Below are 20,444 nucleotides of genomic sequence, written 5' to 3' on the forward strand. Positions count from 1 at the left end.
TCCCTCACAAATGCATGGCCTCTTTTTCTTTAATTGTCCTTACATATATGTAAGAGCATGCATATATGTATTATACATATACACACACATACATATCTTAAATATATAAATACTGTTGAGTCTATTTAGTATTGTTTGTATGTACATGACTTCTGGGCTGACCACTTGGTATCGGATAACCAATTAGGGGGCTAATCCCAGGGGAAGGCTGATTTTCCAGCCTTCAGCAGCCTTGCTTAGTTGCCTGTAGTCCTTTGTCTAGGAGTGGGGCCCTGTGAAATTTACCTCTTCGGTGTTAGCATTTCCATCGTGGTTGTTCTGTTCGGGTGTTGTTTGAGCAGCCATATTGCCGAAGCATTGTCGGGTGAAGCTTCCTTGTCATTTCTAGGAGACGCACAGTCCCACAGCCGATTTCCGGGCTTCCGGCTCTCACAGTCTTCCTGCTCTCCGTTCCTCCAGGCTGGAGGTGGAAGAGTTGCGTTGTCGGTGTAGCCACTGGGGACAGGCACCCCCGAGCTGCCGTTCTGCCCTTTTGTTTTCTTTCCTAGACAAGAGTTTTTCTGTGCAGCCTTGGCCGGTCTCGCTTTGTGGACCAGGCTGGCCTCAAACTCACAGCGATCCACCTGCCTCTGCCTCCTGAGTCAGCACTCAGGGATTAGAGGCGTGCGCCACCGCGCCCGGCTTGCTCTCTACATTTTTACGGTTGTGGTTTTCGGTAATGCTCGGTCTGTTGCAAAGAGAAACTTCTTTGATGAGGGGTGAGAGCTACAGTTATCTGTGACGAGCAAGATAAATATTTAGAATGCGGCTCAGCGTGGTGCTGGCTAGTAAGCTCTCCTCTAAGACCCATGACCTCACTAGCCTCGGGAGCTGGCTAGGCAGGATTTCCTTCCGGTTAAGCAGGCCTTCCGTCCAATCAGAGAGCTGTTGGTTTCCGTATTGCAAGTAATGCGTGACACTGTGGCACCTTTAGGGGTAGCTTGACTTGTTGGTCATTGCCATGGGCACAGGAATGCCAGCTGGGCAGGGCTGCCCTTGCTTCCTCCCTCAGCAGCCTCTATAGCACCCACCACCACCAGGAAAGCTCCTCCACGGCAAAGGAAGCTCTCAGGTCAGACCAGCTCAGATCATCTGCGTCCAATATCTGCAGTACATACCAATAATAGATATTTAAAAAAATTAAGCAGGTAATTTTAAAACAGGGTTAAACTTTTAGATTACTCAAAGAAGTAAGACATTCTCACCCAGTGTAACTAGTTGTGGGCTTCTGATAACGAGCGCCGAGCGCCATTGCTAGAGCCGGCGCCTGCAATTCAACCGATCGGGAGCTGTCGGCCTGCACTGCTCTTCACGCTCAACATCAAAGGCCTTCGGCAGGCTCCCCCCGAGCTCTGCTCTGTAGGACGCCTTTCAGCAGAGTGGGGGACCCTCTGGCCATCCATTTTAAACACTGTCTTATTACAGAATATTTAAAACAAGGGGACATGCGTAACACATATAAGTAGATTCTCATACCGGGCAACCCACCCCTCACCCACCAGGGGACATTTGGTAGTGTGCTGAGGCATCTTTGGTGTCACAGCTGGTGCAAGGCACTGGCAGCTGGAGGGACTTGGGATGCTTCTTAAGGTCCTGTACGGCAAAAGACAGGTCCCAAGGAAAACATTTATCCGGCACCAAATGTCGGTGACGTCACACCCAAGAACAGGAAGGCAGCGTCAGAAGCATAGGCTCGACCGGAAAACCACGCACACAACCCAGTCCAATGCCATCCCGTTGTGTGTGTGCCTTCATCCCTGCCAGCCTGCCCTCCACGGAAGGGCAGTGTACTGGAACTTTATCTTAATTTTTGGTCCTCATCCCCTTTCCTCTTTAAAAACAATAATTTTTCATTTTGTTTTTTGTTGTTATTGTTGGGGTTTTTTTGGGGGGGGGGTTTGAGACAGGGTTTCTCTGTGTAGCCTTTACTATCCTGGACTCACGTTGTAGACCAGACTGGCCTCCAACCCACAGTGATCCACCTGCCTCTGCATCATGAGTGCTGGGATTAAAGGCATGCACCACCATATCTGGCCTTGTTTGTATTCTTTTTTTTTTTTTTTTAAAGATTTCTTTATTTATTATCTATACAATATCCTGCCTGCACGCCAGAAGAGGGCACCAGATCTCATTATAGATGGTTGTGAGCCACCATGTGGTTGCTGGGAATTGAACTCATGACCTTTGGAGGAGCAGTCAGTGCTCTTAACCTCTGAGCCATCTCTCCAGCCCCCTTGTTTGTATTCTTTAAAAAAAAAAAACCACAAAAACAAAAATAAAACCTTTTAACTATTTTTGATCTTTTAAAAAAATATTCTGTTTAATTTATGTGTGCTGGTGTGAGGGTGTCATATCTTGGAGTCAAAGACAGTTGTGAGCTGCCATGCAGGTGCTGGGAATTGAACCTGGGTCCTTTGGAAGAGCAGGCAGTGCTCTTAACCACCAAGCCATCTCTCCAGCCCTACTTTTGATCTTTTAAAAATATTTTTTAAGCTGGGTGTGGTGGTACACACCTTTAATCCCAGCACTCTGGAGGCAGAGGCAGGAGGATCGCTGTGAGTTTGAGGCCAGCCTGAGAGAGTTCCATGACGGCCAAGGCTATACAGAGAAACCCTGTCTCAGAAAAAAAAATTATTTTAAAATTACATTTATTTATTTATTACTTATTGAGGGTGGGAGATGTGTTGTTTGAGTCCTCCAGATTGAACGCAGGGCACCAGGCTTGGCAGCAACTACCTTTACCAGGTTAGTCATCTTGCCAGGCTTAATTTTGAGCTTTGAAAAACAAAAACAAAAAAACCAGTGTTAGGTTGTAGTCAGTCTTCTGTGGCTTGCTCTGTCCCCCTAAAGTAGTGAATTCTAAGGCTCATCCACTTCCTGTCCGTCATCATGTCTGCTGTGTAAGCTGGTTTTCAGTGTTGTTTGTGCTCTGCTTTTGTGTGTCATTGTTGTTGTTGTTGTGGTGGTGGTGGTGGTGGTGATTAGCTGTGACTGAGGCTTCTGTGTGCTGGGCAAGGCCGCTACCATCGAGATACATCTGTTGCTCTTGTTTCTGCTCATTTGAGCAGAACTGGTGTTTGTATTTGAGGATTTCAGGGACTTTCGTCTTGATGTTTTTATGTAACTGAGGCTGGTCTTGAACTTGTGATCCTCCCACCTTAATCCCTCATCACCCGCCCCACCCCACCCCCTAGTGCTAGAATTACAGGTGTGCACAGCTAGAATGCTTACTACGGACATATGTGTTTTGTCCCAGAGACTGTGAGTGTTCAACTTCACAGAACAGTGTCAGCTGTGTTCTGCAGGAGCTGTGGTCCTCAGTACACCAGCATCTTAGCTGTGTTCTGCAGGAGCTGTGGTCCTCAGTACACCAGCATCGTAGCTGTGTTCTGCAGGAGCTGTGGTCCTCAGTACACCAGCATCTTAGCTGTGTTCTGCAGGAGCTGTGGTCCTCAGTACACCAGCATCGTAGCTGTGTTCTGCAGGAGCTGTGGTCCTCAGTACACCAGCATCGTAGCTGTGTTCTGCAGGAGCTGTGGTCCTCAGTACACCAGCATCTTAGCTGTGTTCTGCAGGAGCTGTGGTCCTCAGTACACCAGCATCGTAGCTGTGTTCTGCAGGAGCTGTGGTCCTCAGTACACCAGCATCTTAGCTGTGTTCTGCAGGAGCTGTGGTCCTCAGTACACCAGCATCTTAGCTGTGTTCTGCAGGAGCTGTGGTCCTCAGTACACCAGCATCGTAGCTGTGTTCTGCAGGAGCTGTGGTCCTCAGTACACCAGCATCTTAGCTGTGTTCTGCAGGAGCTGTGGTCCTCAGTACACCAGCATCTTAGCTGTGTTCTGCAGGAGCTGTGGTCCTCAGTACACCAGCATCGTAGCTGTGTTCTGCAGGAGCTGTGGTCCTCAGTACACCAGCATCGTAGCTGTGTTCTGCAGGAGCTGTGGTCCTCAGTACACCAGCATCTTAGCTGTGTTCTGCAGGAGCTGTGGTCCTCAGTACACCAGCATCATAGCTGTGTTCTGCAGGAGCTGTGGTCCTCAGTACACCAGCATCGTAGCTCAGCATCTTGCAGACGTCTGCACCAACTTCACCTCTCCGTGTAGAGTACTCAACTTGCCAGTCGAGCGTGTAAATCAGAGTAGTCATGTTGCTGTTTAAATGGTCACTCCCTAATATAGGTTGGACATCTTTTCCTGGATGATTGTTATTCATATTTTTCCCCGTGGCCTGTTTATTTGTGTCATTTGTTTACTTTCCGTTGGTTTCTCCCTCTCCCTTTATCTGCGTCTTGATTGGTAGATAGGGATGTTCTTCATATACGCTGGATATTTTAGGTAATTGATTGGCTACTTATACCACAATACAGGAGCTTTGTCTTCCAATCTTGATGTCATCCTTTCGAATGAAAAGATTTTTTTAAAAATTAAATTGTATTTTAGTGGAATTATTTGCTTTGTATGTGCTTGCATGTGTAGATGCTCACGCCACGGTGAGTATGTAGGGCTCAGAATATGACTTGCCGGGGTTGGTTTTCTCCTGCTACGTGGGTTCTGGGGCTAAACTCAGATTGGGGGTTTTGGTAGCAAGTATGTTTACTCACTGAGCCATCTTGCAGCCCTTGAACACATTCTTAATTTTTTTTTTTTGATACAGGGTTTCTCTGTGTAGCCTTGACTATCCTGGACTTGCTTTATAGACCAGGTTGGCCTCGAACTCACAGTGATCCACCTGCCTCTGCCTCCCAAGTGCTGGGATTAAAGGCGTGAGCCACCATGCCCAGCTACATGTTGTTAATTTTAACATTGGTGATTTTGTTAATATTTTTCCTGCTGCTCCCCCTTTTTTATTTCCTATTTTTAAAAAGTCTCCCTGACAGAATAAAACAATCTAATATATTCTCTTAAAGGCCTTTTATTTTTTTTCTTTTCAAGTTTTGGGGATTTACTGTATTCTTTACTGTGTGTCTGTGTGTGTATATGTACATAAATCGAGGGACCTGAGGAGGCCCAGAAGAGGGTGTCAGATCCCCTGTAACCGGCGCTATAGGCACTTGTGAGCAGTGTAATGTAGGTGTTGAGAAGAACTCAGTTTCTTTGCAAAAGAAGCATGTTCTTTGATATGATGAGCTATCCCCCTTGGCCCCTTTCAGATTTGATGGACTCTATTGTCCCCCCGCCACCCTACCACCCCTGGCAACACACACACGTGAATACCATACACACACGAATGTCTTGACCCATTCCTTTCTGATATATTTATATAATTTTAGACTCTGTTTCCAGTTACATAAAAATTCTTAATGGTGTGTTCATTAGAATTGCATAGAATATATATATATATATTCTATGGTAAAGTTTTATAGCTTTTTGTCTAAGGCTTTACATATCTAAGGCAAAGTCTACATGAATCTCTTTTATTGTTGAATGTTTCTCTTAGTCCTTGCATATGGTATCTTTTTCCAAGTATGTGGTATTTGATAATTATATGTTAATTTTCTTGGAATTCTATTTGTAATGTTTTTGTGTGTGAAAAGTGGCAAGGAAATTTTATTTAAAGCAAAGCAATAGAAAAGAGAAGGTCAGAGTACACTGCAGGAGAGCATCAGGGCACATCATCCACAAGAGAGCATCAGGGCACATCATCCGCAGGAAAGCATCATGGCACATCATCTGCAGGAGATCATCAGGGCACATGAATGGAGACCCTCAAAGGCCGTTTGTGCAAATTTTTTGTGGCCTTAAATGAGATGGAGTGGGTTTGCATTTGAAAATGCTAGAGATCATACATATAATTTTAAAATTAAAACTAATCTTTATGTATAACAATATAGTTTATGCATTATATAATATTATAGTTTCATGATTTTATATAGTTTCAAACAGAGAAAAGAAGCAAAATTTTCAGGATACAACCCCAGAGGCTGAAGAGATGGCTCAGAAATTAAGAGCACTGGCTGTTCTTCCAGAGGTTCAGGTTTGATTCCCAGCATGCACATGGCACCTCACAATCATCTGAACTCCAGTTCCAGGGGATTCAAAGCCTTTTTCTAGACTTTTCAGGCACTGGACATGCATATGGTATGCAGGCATACATGTAGGCAAAATGCCCATACACATAACACTTTTTAAAAATATAAATTTTTAAATTTTAAAGATTTTGTTTAAATTTTATTTTATCATACACACACACACACACACACACACACACACACACACACACACACACACATTTTTGAAACAGATTTCCTGGTGTAGCCTTGGCTGTCCTGGAATTTGTCCTGTAGACCAGGCTGGCTTTGAACTCAGAGATCCACCTGTCTCTGACTCCCAAGTGCTGGCATTAAAGATATATGCCACCACACCACCCATCTTTTCAAAAAGAATTTTTTAAAAAGATATATTTATTTATTTTATATAAGCACTCTATCTGCATGTATACCTGCATGCCAGAAGAGGGCATTAGATCCCACCACATGGGACTTGAACTCAGGACCTCTGGAAGAGCCGACAGTGCTCTTAACCACTGAGCCATCTTTTCAGCCCCCTCAAGACAATTTTTTTTATAATCACCTTTCTTTCTTTCTTTCTTTCTTTTCTTTCTTTCTTTCTTTCTTTCTTGGCTTTTTGAGACAGGGTTTCTCTTGTAGTCCTGGCTGTCCTGGCCTCCCTTTGTAGACCTGGCTGGCCTTGAACTCACAGAGATCCACCAGCCTCTGTCTCCTAAGATTAAGGGTGTGCACCGCCACGCCCAGCCCCAAACCACATTTTTCTAAGTGGGTTAATACAGCAAATATATTCAGTGACATCATGTCTAATTCCTAGTGCACTACAGACAGCGACATTGAATAAAAGCCCAGTTTTCACAACCACTAACTCAAAGGAATAGCACATGTTGGATTCTTCTGGAATGCAGCCTGGGGATGGTTTTTTTAAAGACATTTATTTAGGGTGGGAAACGCAGCTCAGTTGGTAGAGAACCTACTTATAACAGGCACAAAACCGGTGCCTTCATCTTGTGTGCCTCATCAGGTGAGGCGGTGCATCCCTGTACACCCAGCACTAGGGAGGGCGTGAAGATGGGAGGAACAAGAGTTCAAGGTCACCTCCAGCTCCATGGCAAGTTCGAGGCCAGCCCAGGTGCTGGAAGACAAACCTGAGTCTTGTGCAAGGAGCAGGAAATGATGTAATTGCTGAGCCGTCTCTCCAAAAAATGTTTTAGACTTGTTGGGAGCCTGGTATTTATTAATGCGTCCTACCTAGGTGTCGGTTTCCCATCTAGACCTCCACGAAAGAGAACTGTGCCTCCTGGAGGGACCGTCTGGACTTCAGGTGGGAGCAGGGGAGTATAAAGGGGACTCGGAACAGCTTGTTGGGCCAAAACGTTTCCTTACAAAATGATAACAAAATAAACGGAGACGTGCCAAAGGGACACGGGAAGCCCTCTGAAGACACGTCCTCTGCCCCAAACTGGGACACTTTTCACATCAAAGTAAATTATGAGAGAAATTAATTATAGCCTAGTGAGGAAAAGAAGAGTCCATACAGGAGACAGCTGGTTAGCTAGCCAGAGGGCTGGGAAGACAAGTCTCTCCCCTTCCCTTCCCTCCCCACCCCACCCCACCCCCTCAGTAGAATGCCAACTAATGACAGAACTAGAGAGAGAGAGAGAGAGAGAGAGAGAGAGAGAGAGAGAGAGAGAGAGGGAGAAGATACAATTGGCAAGTCACTATTTTGCAACCAGTACAGTAGCACTAGGTTGAAACAAGATCCATTGATGCGTAACTAAAAGGGCCCTGGTTAGTGGAGAATGAGACATTTACATAGCCACAAAGCTCGGCTTCACAGATTACTTATCAGTTACAAAGGGAAAATAGTAACTCCATGGCAGAGATGCCTTCAGCAGCAATGAAAGTGAATATAATGAATAACGGAAAGCCTGACCCGTGCCTCCTATTAGGGTGCAGGAGAGCCCAATGCCATTTATGTGGTATTCCTGCAAGAAGAAAGTCTACCCAAGTCTCACCGTAAGCAAGTATTATTAGAGAGGCCCAACTCAAGACACAGTCTACTAAAGCAATGGGCCTGTAATCTTTGAAAGAGCAAAGATTTTGGCTCTTGGTCTGGTGTATGTGTGTGTGTTTCAAGTAATTTTCTTTTGGTAGTGTTGGGACTCAAACCCTGCACGTGCCTTGTACATGCTTGGCAAGCAGTCTGTTGGTGCACTGGGTGCCCCCACCTGTGGAATCACAGCCAAGGAAAACGAGAGTACTATTCCAGATTAAAGATGCCTCAGAGACGTCTCACCGGCACCTGGCCCGTAGCCCTAGACAGGATCTTCAGAGAAACTGAGCGATAAAGAATTCTATCCAGGGGCTGGAGAGATGGCTCAGTGGTTAAGAGCACTGACTGCTCTTCCAGAGGTCCTGAGTTCAATTCCCAGCAACCACATGGTGGCTCACAGTCATCTATAATGTGATCTGATCATACTGTATACATAATAAATAAAATCTTAAAAAAAAAAAAAAGAATTCTATCCAGCCAGCGAGATGGCTCAGCACACAAAGGCACTTGCCACGTAAGCCTGACATCCAGAAACGCAGAACCCCTGCAAAGATGGAAGGAAAGACCCAACTCCACAAAGCTGTCCTCTGATCTCCACATGTGCACCATGGCACACAAACACACACCCCTACTTGTAAGATAAATATTAAATTATAAATTAAGAACACTTCCACTAATTCTACTCGCCCTACTATTGTTGTTTGCCTAGTAAAACTAAAATGTAACACCGAAATAGGCCGGCCGGCATTGCCCCTGGCTTTCCTGTTAACCCTTGCTGAAAACTGGGGCTTACACAGAGACCCTGTTTTCCTTGGCGGGGTGATAACAGAAGGAAGGGGCAGAGAGGAAGAAGAGGTGAGGGGAGGAGGTTCTAAGCTGCTAGGTGCCGGGGAGCAGCCCTCCAGCTGCCTTCCTAGGGAAGAGATGTCAGGCAGCCAATGCTTTTGTCTCAGGAGAAGCAATCCATGCCTCTGGGGGAGCACAGGTGGCCACGCTGTCAGCAAGAGGCCCAAAGCAAATGCATAGGCTCTGGTGGATTGTGACAACGGTTCTTAGCCAGTGTGCTCTGGTCTCCTAACACTTTCTTCCTCCTGTTTGTCCTTCTTTTTGTCCCTTCAGACCTTTTCAGTCCCTCATTAAGGACTGTTGGGAGAAAGGATGTCTTAAAATCATAACAACTCTATGTGGTGGTTTTTCGTTTGCTTGCTCGCTTGCTTGCTTTGGTGGTGGTGGGGCTATGTTAAATGCATATAACACAAAGCAACGTATTTTGCCATTTAAAACTACAATTCAGTGGCATTCAGTAGGTTTGTGTCGTGTGACCATGAGCTCCCTGCTTCTCTGGAGACTTTCATTATCCCATATTGACACTGTACTCACTGAACAGTCAGTGCCCACGGGCTTTCCCATCAGCCACTGGGAAACTGCTCCACTTTCAGCACGTCTACGAATTCGACTGTTGTGTGTATTTCACATGGCTGGAACCACAGCCTTCCCTGCCCTTGCATGTCTGGGTTCTTTCATTTAGCACAGTGTTTTAAAGGTTCATCTTCCTAGTCTACTGCACTGAGGTCTTAATTAGGATTTGTTGTTTGTGTATTTATTTCTTTGTGTGCGCACATACACACACACAAGAGAGAGGGAGGGAGGGAGAGAGAGGGAGACACACAGGGAGAGAGAGACAGACAGAGAAAGACAGAGGGAGAAAGAGAAAGAGAGGGAGAGAGAGGGAGGGAGGGAAAGGGAGAGAGAGAGAGAGGGGAAGACACACACAGGGAGAGAGAGAAAGACAGAGAGGGAGAAAGAAAGAGAAGGAGAGAGAGAGAGAGAGAGAGAGAGAGAGAGAGAGAGAGAGAAATACATATGCACATCCATGAAAGTTGGAATAGGATCTTTGATCCCCTGGAGCCAGAATTCTCGGTGTTAATGAGCCACCCTGACGTGAGTGCTAGGAAGGGAACTCGGGTCCTCTAACCACTGAGCCATATCTCCCGCCCACTGAGTTTGAAGGACGGCTTGACGTCCTGTCTTCAGTGCTGACTTCAGGTGGCTGCGGCCTTTCTGATGATAGAAAGCAATCCTTGCCCGATTGTCTGCTGTCAGGCTTCTTTCGGAAAACTTTCAAATACAAAATGTGGCCCAAGGAAAGTAACTGGAAATGTCGTGTTATTGCCATGTATCATGTCACTCTGAATTAACTTCAACAGTAAAAAATGAAATATAGATTCATTTTGCCCAGCAGAAGTTTTATACACTACTCACATCTCTGAAAAGCTAAAAAAAAAAAAAAAAAAAAAAAAAACCTCCTGAGATAGTTTTCTTCCCTAGGGGATTGCCGAAGGAATTTGAGGAATCTTTTTCTTCTGGAAGAATTTGTTCATGCTTAGAATTGAAGGGGGGAGGGGAGGAAGAATTCGGAAGATAGCCAGAAAATACAGAAAACATTGAAGCTATTTGTTTTAACTTAACTGAAGACCCACATTTGGAGCCATGAACGGACCCCTGCCAACGCGCCCTTCTTCAGGGACGCACTATTTGGGGCCACCTGCTCTTTGCTTTTCACCGTGAGTGCCACTTCCGCTCCCATCACAGGGGCTGCCTCCTCCCACCCCGCCCCATCTGGCCCTCAGTATCCACAGACTGAAAACCCACCAGAACACAAGAATGAAGACTGAAAACAAGCCTGAAGAATAAAAGGACTTAGGAGCTGGCTCCTTAGCTGGACCTGGGTGTGGTTGAATTTTAAAGCCCTCCCCCTTTCCCATGGGGAGTCTAGGGTAGGCAAAATAGCTGATGGTTTTGAGGCTCTGTTTGTTGTTGTTGTTTTGGTTTTTTAAGATGGGGCGGGGGCGGGGTGCGGTCTGTGTAGTTTTGACAGTCTTGGACTCCACTCTCTGCGGACCAGGCTAACCTGGAACTCAGACACCCACCCGCTTCTGCCTCCCAAATCCTGGGATTAAAGGTGCCACAGCTGGCTTTTGAGACCATTGTTCTTAAACTGAAGAAGCAGATTAAAAACTAACACGATGCTGAAAACCAAATTGCGTAACAGGACGACGATAGACTGGATTGTTCTCAGAAACAAAAGTTCTATCCAGAAATATGTTTCAGCTTTAAAACTTTTAGCGCAAACTCATTGAGCGCAGCACTCGTTGAAGTATTTAAGTATCAGCCTCTTTGTTTTAAAGAAAGCATTAGGTAAAATAATTAAATATTTATTTAAGGACTGGAGAGATGCCTCAGCAGTAAGGGCACTGGCTGCTCTTCCATAGGTCCTGTGTTCAATTCCCAGCAACTGCATGGTGGCTCACAACCATCTATAATGTGATCTAATGTGCACTGTATACATAATAAATAAATCTTTAAAAATATATTTATTTAAGTACTGATGGTACTTAATGGGTCTTCCAAGTACTAAAACATTAATTGATGCAGGATTTGCCTTATCTTTGTAAAGCATGTACAGAAACAGACGCATGTGTAGATACATAAATATGTATATACAACATATAATGTTTATGAGCATCCTTAGAGTCTAGATTTGTTCAATTAAGGTTTCAAGCTGCCTTGAAATGCAAATGGAAAATTTTAGCTAAATATTAGCATTTTTTCCCTCTAGGACACTAAGACCCTGTGATATTTTGTAGTGCTTACATAATAGCCCAAGTGTTCTAGGCTTTTCCAAAGTACACTTTCTGTAACTTTGTACATCATCCTTGGGTAGATGATAAAGGATAGCATGAAATTGTCTAATAGAAAGACCTCTTTCTTGGTATCTCACAGCCATAAGTGTAAAAAACTGGGCAGTCCAGGCTGAGGCTCAGTGGTCGGGGAAGGATGTGCCTAACACTGAAGAAGCCCACGGCTCACTCCCAGCACCACAAAAAGATGACATCATGAGCTGCCCGTGGTGGCGCACGCTTTTAATCCCAGCACTTGGAGGCAGAGGCAGGAGGATCTCTGTGAGTTGGAGGTCGGCCTGGTCTGCAAAGCAAGTCCAGGACAGCCAGGACTACACAGAGAAACTTTGCGGGCGGGCGTGGGGGTGGGGGTGGGGCGGATACCATGAAAAAGAGACAGTGTTTTAAGGCAATGAAAGCTTGGGAGGACGGGGGAAAATAAGTGAACTGTAGGTTTGCACCTAGGAATAACTATGTTGGGTTATTTTGTTTGTGGTGGTGGTAGATATTTTGGGTTTTGAGAGGGTTGTGTGTGTGTGTGTGTTGGTGGATTTCGTTTGCTTGATTTTTGTTTATGTTTTAAACAATTGATAATTTACCTTTGACAGCCTCATATTGCATATAATGTGTCTTTATCGTAGCCACCTCCAACTCTTACTCTTCCAGAAGCCCCCAACATGCCCATCCCACCTTCACGTCCTCTCTCTCATTCAGCCGGCAGGTCCGGTGCAGGATACCACAGCGGCTGCGCTTTATGAGCGTCACTGCCACGTCATGTCCAGGAAATGGCGCTGTGCAGCATTCTTCCTCACCCTGCAGCTCTTAACGTTCTTTCTGCCTCCTCCTCCTCGCTGTTTCCTGAGCCTTAGGGTGAGGGGGACTTTGGTATAGGTGTCTCATTTAGGGCAGGTATGTGGAGGCTAGCTATGCTTCTCCGCTGCCCCACCTCCTACTTAACCAATGCTAGCAATGGCTTTAGCTAAGCCGCAGGCGCCCCAATATGTCTGCTCTTTCCTGTCTGCTGGCCTTTCACATCTGTTGTCTCAAAAAACAAGAAACAAAAAGAACATGGATAAATGTTTCTTTCTCTCTCTTTCTTCTTTCCTCCTTCCTTCCTTCCTTTCTTTTTTTCTTTTCTAATTTGAGATTGGAATGGCACGGAACTTGTTACATAGCTCTGGTTGTACTTTGAACTTGCAATAATCCTCCAGTCTCAGCCTTCTTAGTGCAGAAAGTATAGGTGTGAGTCACCACGCCCCTCAAGAACATAGATATTTAAACATAAATTAATGAGAAGCTTTAAAATGACAATAATTTTTTTACCGGACTCAGGCTTCATCTCTCTGGTCAAAAATTTTGATTGTATTTAAAATATTTCTGTACAGCAAAAACTGATTTAGAAAAATTATTCTGATTTCTAAAAAAAATCAGAATAAAAAAAATAATAATCTGTTTCTGAAGGGGAGAGAAGCCTGCAAAGATCAGGCTAATCCACTTCCTCCCAAACTCTTGTTTGGTTGGTTTTGGTTTTTCAAGCAGGGTTTCTCCGTGTAGCCTTGGCTGTCCTGGACTTGCTTTGTAGACCAGGCTGGCTTTGAACTCACAGAGATCCACCTGCCTCTGCCTCCCGAGTGCTGGGATTAAAGGTGTGCACCACCATGTCCGGCCCCCCAAAATCTTAAGAATAATCGAGTGCATTAAGCTCAAACAATGAACCATAAAAATAGTTTTGTCTATTTTAATGTCAGATACAGTTACATTTCAATCTTTCTTTCTTTCTTTTTTTACTATTTTTGTTTTATTTTGTTTTTTGAGATAGGGTTCCCCTGGCTGTCCTAGAACTTGCTCTGTAGACCAGGCTGGTCTCAAACTCACAGAGCTCCATCTGCCTCTGCCTCCCGAGTGCTGGGATTAAAGGTGTGCGCCACCACGCCCAGCTTCAGCCTTTCTTTTAACACATTTTCTTTCCTTAGATAAAACACAAGATAAGAAATAGTTTTAAATTTAATGGTTGAGAAATATGCCTTCCCCTACATAATCATTGAAAAATAAATTAGACTGTGTATGCCTAGAAAAAAAATTAAAAAGTCATATATGAATAATACAAAAGACTATATTTCACATGAAACCTTGTAATAAATATTTAATACTATGATAATTTATTATTTTTTTTAAGATTTATTTACTTATTATATATACAGTGTTCTGCCTGAATGCAACACCTGCACACCAGAAGAGAGCACGAGATCTCACTATAGATGGTTGTGAGCCACCATGTGGTTACTGGGAATTGAACTCAGGACCTTTGGAAGAGCAGACAGTGCTCTTTACCTCTGAGCCATCTCTCCAGCCCACTATGATAATTTATAATAAAATATTTTACTTAAGATTTCTTCCTTATTACGTCACACAACAATGGTAGAATAAGTAAGGGTGAAGATAGAGAGATGGCTCAGAGGATAAAAGCACTGACTGCTCTTCCAGAGGACCTGGCTTCCGTTGCCAGCACCCACAGGGCAGCTCCTGACTGTACCGCTAATCCCGGGAGATCCAATGTCCTACTTCTGGTCTCCACGGGCACCAGGCACATGCTTGGTGTACATACATGTATGCAGGCACTCACACATACAAACTAAAAAAAAAATCCTCAAAGAAGAAAAGCTTACAGAATGAATGTCAGTGGCTGACAAGCCTTCTGCAAACAAGAAGGCTTGCTTTGTTTTAAACCTCTAGGAGCCAAATGTTTGGGAGAAGTGAATCAATCAGACACGTTTAGCCACATTCTTCAGGCAGGAGTCTAAAGTCAACTAGCTGTATAATTGTAGAGCCACTTAGGAGCTCAGCGCCAATGCCTCTTAGCTCTTTTATGTCTTATTTTAAGACTTGCTGCATCATCAGCTCTTTACATAGAGGATGGTAGCACGGGTTAGCACATCAGAGACTCTGAACCAGATGCTGAGCGTGCAGGCATTTTAGGAACGCTTAAACCAATGTATTTCATTTTGGTGTCCCATATTTCTGCATGTACAAGTACGTCATATTAGAAAGTAACCTATGCCTAATTGCATTTATAACAACCCTTCCAGTAAGGATAAAACAGGCCTCACCATAATAGTATTTACAAAGGATGTGTGTGTATATGCGTGTGTATGTGTGCGTGCGTGTGTGAGAGTGTGTGTGTATGTGTGTGTGTAAGGATTGCCATGTTTTTTTTTTCCTCCAGTTTCAGCCCACCAAAGGCCAGGGTACAGTCTTCAAAAACATTTTTAAGATTTTAATTGACACAGAATAATTGTATGTAGTTATGAAGCAATGCGCTTCCTCCCCCCGCCCCTCCTAATGGCACACACCCTAACATCTTATGGTGGTAGCATCTTAAGTTTAATTATTTAAATTGGGGGTTTGGGGCTTTCCCACCCCACAGAACAGAGAGCTGGTGAACTTAGGTGACTGAAGGTTTATAACTGGAGGGAGTGCCTTACTGCCGCTGGCTTTGTTCCACTTGAACAAGATCTCTTTACTTTTACTGTCCTCACTTAGGAACTTTTTGGCTCTGGGTTTTTAATAGCACGTGGTCCCTATTTAACAGTATCCCGAGTCTGTCTCAGAAGGAGACACTGTGGAGGTTCAGTTTCATGCGAACAACCGCCTTATAAATATCTTGTTTCCTTTGCTAGGGGCGCAGGCTGCATCTTTATTGAAATGTTCCAGGGTCAACCTTTGTTTCCGGGGGTTTCCAACATCCTTGAACAGCTGGAGAAGATCTGGGAGGTAAGACAAGAATTCCTTATAAGAAAAAAGAAAGCCCTTCATCACAAGCTTGGAGCCAAATTTGCCTTCAGAGATGAAGCGAGCCATCTGCTCAAGATTCTAAGCTGTAGTCGGGCGGTGGTAGCGCACACCTTTAATCCCAGCACTCGGGAGGCAGAGGCGGGTGGATCGCTGTGAGTTCAAGGCCAGCCTGGTGTACAAAGTGAGTCCAGGACAGCCAAGGCTACACAGAGAAGCCCTGTCTCGGAGGGGGAAAAAATGATTCTGAGCTGTACGTAAGCTGGTAGAAAGTGTGAAGTGTGCCGCACAAACTCCTGCTGTCCCGAGCCAGCCTCTTAGCCCACCCCACCAAAGACACGTGGGTCTCCTGCTTCCTCTTATCATTAGGATTTTCTCTGTTCCCAGCAGCCTTTTCTGCCAATACCTCTTGACCCTACCTGTGCCGTTAGCCTTACTTAACTTTAATTCTACCATGTATTTGGCCCTGAATCTTCAACAGGAGACAAGAGACCAAATTTTCCTAGAACTCCATAAAACTGACTTCCCATGTTAGCGTAGGGTAAGTATAGAACTGGTCATGCTACTGCATGATGCCTAAGGTGTTAAGAACCTTGGTGGTGTGTGCGCACATGTGTATGAATGTGTGTGTGAACATGGGTGTCCGTAGTACGTGCATATGTGTGTATGAGTGTTTCTGTGTATACACACGTATATGAATGTGTGTGCGTGTGTGTACAAGTGTGCGACAAATGTGTGTGCATACACATCTGTATGAATGGGTGTGCATGTGTATGCATACATGTATGTGAATGTATGTATGCATATGCATATGTATATTTTCATTTCTTTCCTTATTATTGTCTCACTGCATTTGCACTCTGATATGCTCTGCCTTTCTGTGCTTTATAGACAGCGATATTGCCACACTGTCTATTTTTTTCTGATGGTGATGATGCTTTTCCTATTTCAGTAAGGTATACTTAACATTTGCCAGGTTGGTCAATGTCTCCAAGTTACCAGCAGGTTTGATAAACTAGGTCTAGCCATCTCTTGCCCAGTATATTGTAGGTAACTATGATGTTCCATATACATATGTATGTATGTATATTTACATATATAATCATATGTAAATATATATGCAAGGAAGAATTTTAAATGCTTTTTTAAATCACAAAAATGGCCAAGGTCTGAAAAGATAGATAAATTTCCCTGATAATAGCATTACACAGTGCATAGATGTTAAAACATCGCATGGAAGGGCAAGATGATTCACTGCGTAAGGGCGGTTGCCACCATGCCTGACAACCTGAACTCAGTCTCCAATCCACATTGTGGAAGGAGAGAACTCCCACAAATTGTTCTCTGGCTTCCACATGTGTGCCACCCCTCAACACACACACAATAAATAAATGGAATTTTTAAAAAAAATCACGTAGCACCCAATAAGCACCATGGAACGTTGAAAATAAAATGAGATGGGAAATGTTGCTATTTTCACTGCAGTCAGGACATTTGCACTGTGGGGTCAGCACTTCTGTGATTGTTGCCAGTACCTTCCCATCTTCCCTAGGAAAGATACCTGTCTAGTTAGACGGTCCTGTCTAGCCTGCCCAGCTCAGGCCCTGAGAATCTCTCCTCTACTCTCTGTCTCTACGAATTTGTGAAATATCACATACCTGACACCAGTGGAGGCATATAACATTGGTCTTTCTGGGTCTGGCTTATTTCATTTAGCACAATGTTTTCAAGGATCATTCATACTGTATAAGCATCAAGGTACTTTACATTGGGATTTTTATCAGTTGCTATGCTCAGTCCAGCTCCTTGTCTTTTGGTGAAAATAAAATATACTATGAGAAATGAAGACATTGTATATAAATTGACCACTAACAACATTAAATTATCTTTTGGCCACATGGGGGATATTATGGGAAACATGGGACATAATAGGAACTCTCACAAACAAAAAACAAAGTTTTTTTCCCTAGTGAGAAGAGTTTTTTCTTTCTTTCTTTCTTTCTTTTATTATTATTTTTTTTTATTTTTGATTTTTTGAGACAGGGTCTCTCTGTGTATCTTTGAATGTCCTGGACTTGCTTTGTAGACCAGGCTGGCCTCAAATTCACAGCAATCCACCTGCCTCTGCCTCCTGAGTGCTGGGATTAAAGGTGTGCATCACCACTTTTTCTTAGAAAGAGAGATAAATACCACTTTGGATAATCTCAATGGCTACTGTAATATCATCTAAGCTGGAGGTAGTTAATGTGATACATTTTCTTGCCACTTGGTAGCTATGAAAATGGACAAAGCTCATACAGCACCTCTTTTTTGTTACTGTTTTTTTTGTTTTGTTTTGTTTTGTTTTTTTAAGTCAGGGTTCCTCTCTGTGTAGCCCTGGCTGTCCTGGAACTCATTCTGTAGACCAGGCTGGCCTCAAACTCACAGAGATCCGCCTGCCTCTGCCTCCCAAGCACTGGGATTAAAGGTGTGCGCCACGGCACCCAGCTTACACCTCTTAAGCTTTAGTTTTCTCATGTACAAAGTGAGTTTAGTTGTATGACGTTGTAACCTTGTTATGAGAATTCTGTAAGATGAAATGTCTAGCAAAACAGTTGACTGTGAGTGCTTGGTTAATATTTGTAGGGCTGGAGAGATAGCTCAGAGGATAAAGGCCCCTGCTGTCAAGCTGTCAAGCTGCTGACAGCTGAGTTCAATCCTTGGGACCACATGGTGGAGGAGTCACCTAAGGGTTGTGTGTGCAGTGGGGGGGGGGGAAATTTTAAGAAATTGCTTTATTTTCTTTTTTAAAAAGATCTGTTTATTTATTATGTATACAGGGCTCTGCCCACATGCACACTTGCACACCTGCACACCAGAACAGGGCACCAGATCTCATTATAGATGGCTGTGCACCACAATGTGCTTGCAGGGAATTGAACTCAGGACCATTTGGAAGAGTAGCCGGTGCTCTTAACCTCTGAGCCATCTCTCCAGGCCCAAGAAATTGCTTTCTTGAGTTCTCCTATGACCCCTGTAGTTGGAAGGCTGAGGCGGGAGGGATTTCCATGAATTTTGAGTCTAACCTGGGCTGTTAGCAAGTACCAGTTCATCCAGGACTACTCAGCAAGACCTTGTCTCAAGTATATGTATATGTGTGTATGTACATATATGTAAATATTTGCTTTCCGTCATATGATGTTATAGACATGTTTCAGTAACTCAGCTGCAGTTCTTCTGCTCCTTCACTTCCGTTATTCCTTGTCTGTAACCACGGGAGAACAATTAGTATTGCTAGGCTGCACCCTGTAATGGCCCTTTGCATGGCTGAGAAATTTTTTTCTACCTAGTTATTTACTATTTGTCGGACATTAGCCATATATAAATATTCTTTGGAGACAACGAGAAGCATAAGGTAACGGGAAAGGGGGGATATGAAGACTGTGCTTTTCAGTCAGGCTGGAGTGATGCCCGCTGTGCCAGTGCAGCATAGGTGAGCAAGTGCAAACTGAGTGTGAGGTAAGAGGATGTGTATGCAGACGGCCAACAGAAACTAGTGCTGACGTGAGGTGTGCTGTTAGAGTGCTTGGAAACCGTCACATGCGGAAAGGATGTAAGTTTGGTCCCAGCTTCTATTAGTGTTGTGTGTAAACCTGGTTTAAAAAAGATATATGGTACTCTTTAAATAACCACACGCGTCGAAAACAGTCCAGTTCTTTGCATTTAGCGCAACACTCAGAAATCGGATGTTTCCCTGGCTCCCTAATTGTTGGTCCTTGGTGATTGCCATGGCCACGTGACGAAGAGCGTTTGTACATAAGTGGAAGGCTCTGTCCATGCTCGAATCTCGACATAAGGTACCGGAAGACGAGTTAGCCTGCCACACCCTGCCCGGAAAGCCATATTCCTGCCCGTCTTTATCTTCAGAATGCTAAAGCAAACCAGAGACTTTATTTTGGCATTTATGACAACTTATTACAAACTTACATCAAGCAAGCCAATCAAAAGTAATACCGGCCTGGAGTCAGAACTCATGAGTTCTGAACACAGCTCTAACTTTGGGTATAGCAAAGAACACGCTGGGCTGGAGAGATGGCTCAGTGGTTAAGAGCACTGGCTGCTCTTCCAGAGGACCTGGGTTCAATTCCCAGCAACGACACGGTGGCTCACGGCCATCTATAATGAGATCTGGTGCCCTCCTTTGGCATGCAGGTGTATTTGCAGAGAGAACACTGTATACATAATAAATAAATACATCTTAAAAAAAAACAATAAAACAAAAACAGAGACCACGGCTATACCTGAGCTCTCTTGGGTCTTACTGTCTCGAGGAAGACTTGCCTGGCTCACTTAACTCAGGCATTCTCTATTGCACCTATAGTTCCAGATTCTGAGGGAAACTGGGCACACTTATTACAGTAAGTGACTTTGTTGTTTTTTACATGTAGTTTAGGGGCGAGTATGTGAGCACAGCATGCGTGTAAAGGTCAGAGGACAACTTGAGGGAGCCAGTTCTCTCCTTCTACCATGGGGGTTCCCAGGGGTCAAACTCAGGTCACCAGGTGTGGCGGCGACTCAGGTCACCAGGTGTGGCAGCAACTCAGGTCACCAGGTGTGGCGGCAACTCAGGTCACCAGGTATGGCAGCAAGCTCCTCAGGTCACCAGGTGTGGCGGCAAGCTCCGTTACCTGCTGAGCCAGCTCCATGGCTCAGCTTGGTTGCTTTATGATGGCTCTACATCTCAAGCAGATGAGGTGTTCTTTGTTCCTTTCAGCAATATGCAATCAATGGTAAATGCTAGGCAACAGTAATAATCGTCTGGTCTCCTTATGCAAAATGGGGCTGTAATTGGTATGTATTTAAGGCAGGAAGGAAGTATTTGAAGTGTACAAGCAGA

General features: G+C 44.3%; 1 protein-coding gene across 3 annotated transcripts in view; it reads left to right on the plus strand.

The window, feature by feature from the left end:
* CDK15 (cyclin dependent kinase 15) overlaps positions 1-20,444 on the plus strand; it is a 103,872-nt gene that overhangs the window by 32,977 nt on the left and 50,451 nt on the right. For all 3 annotated transcript variants that reach the window (XR_014778553.1, XM_084778710.1, XM_084778711.1), the window contains exon 9: positions 15,457-15,550. Coding sequence is in view for 2 of the 3 variants with exons in the window: in XM_084778710.1 (XP_084634836.1) it covers positions 15,457-15,550 (94 nt within the window). In the remaining variant the exon portion in view is untranslated. The remainder of the gene's footprint in view (positions 1-15,456; positions 15,551-20,444) is intronic.

Source organism: Acomys minous (genome assembly GCF_964271855.1).
Source record: "Acomys minous genome assembly, chromosome: 4".
NCBI lineage: Eukaryota > Metazoa > Chordata > Mammalia > Rodentia > Muridae > Acomys > Acomys minous.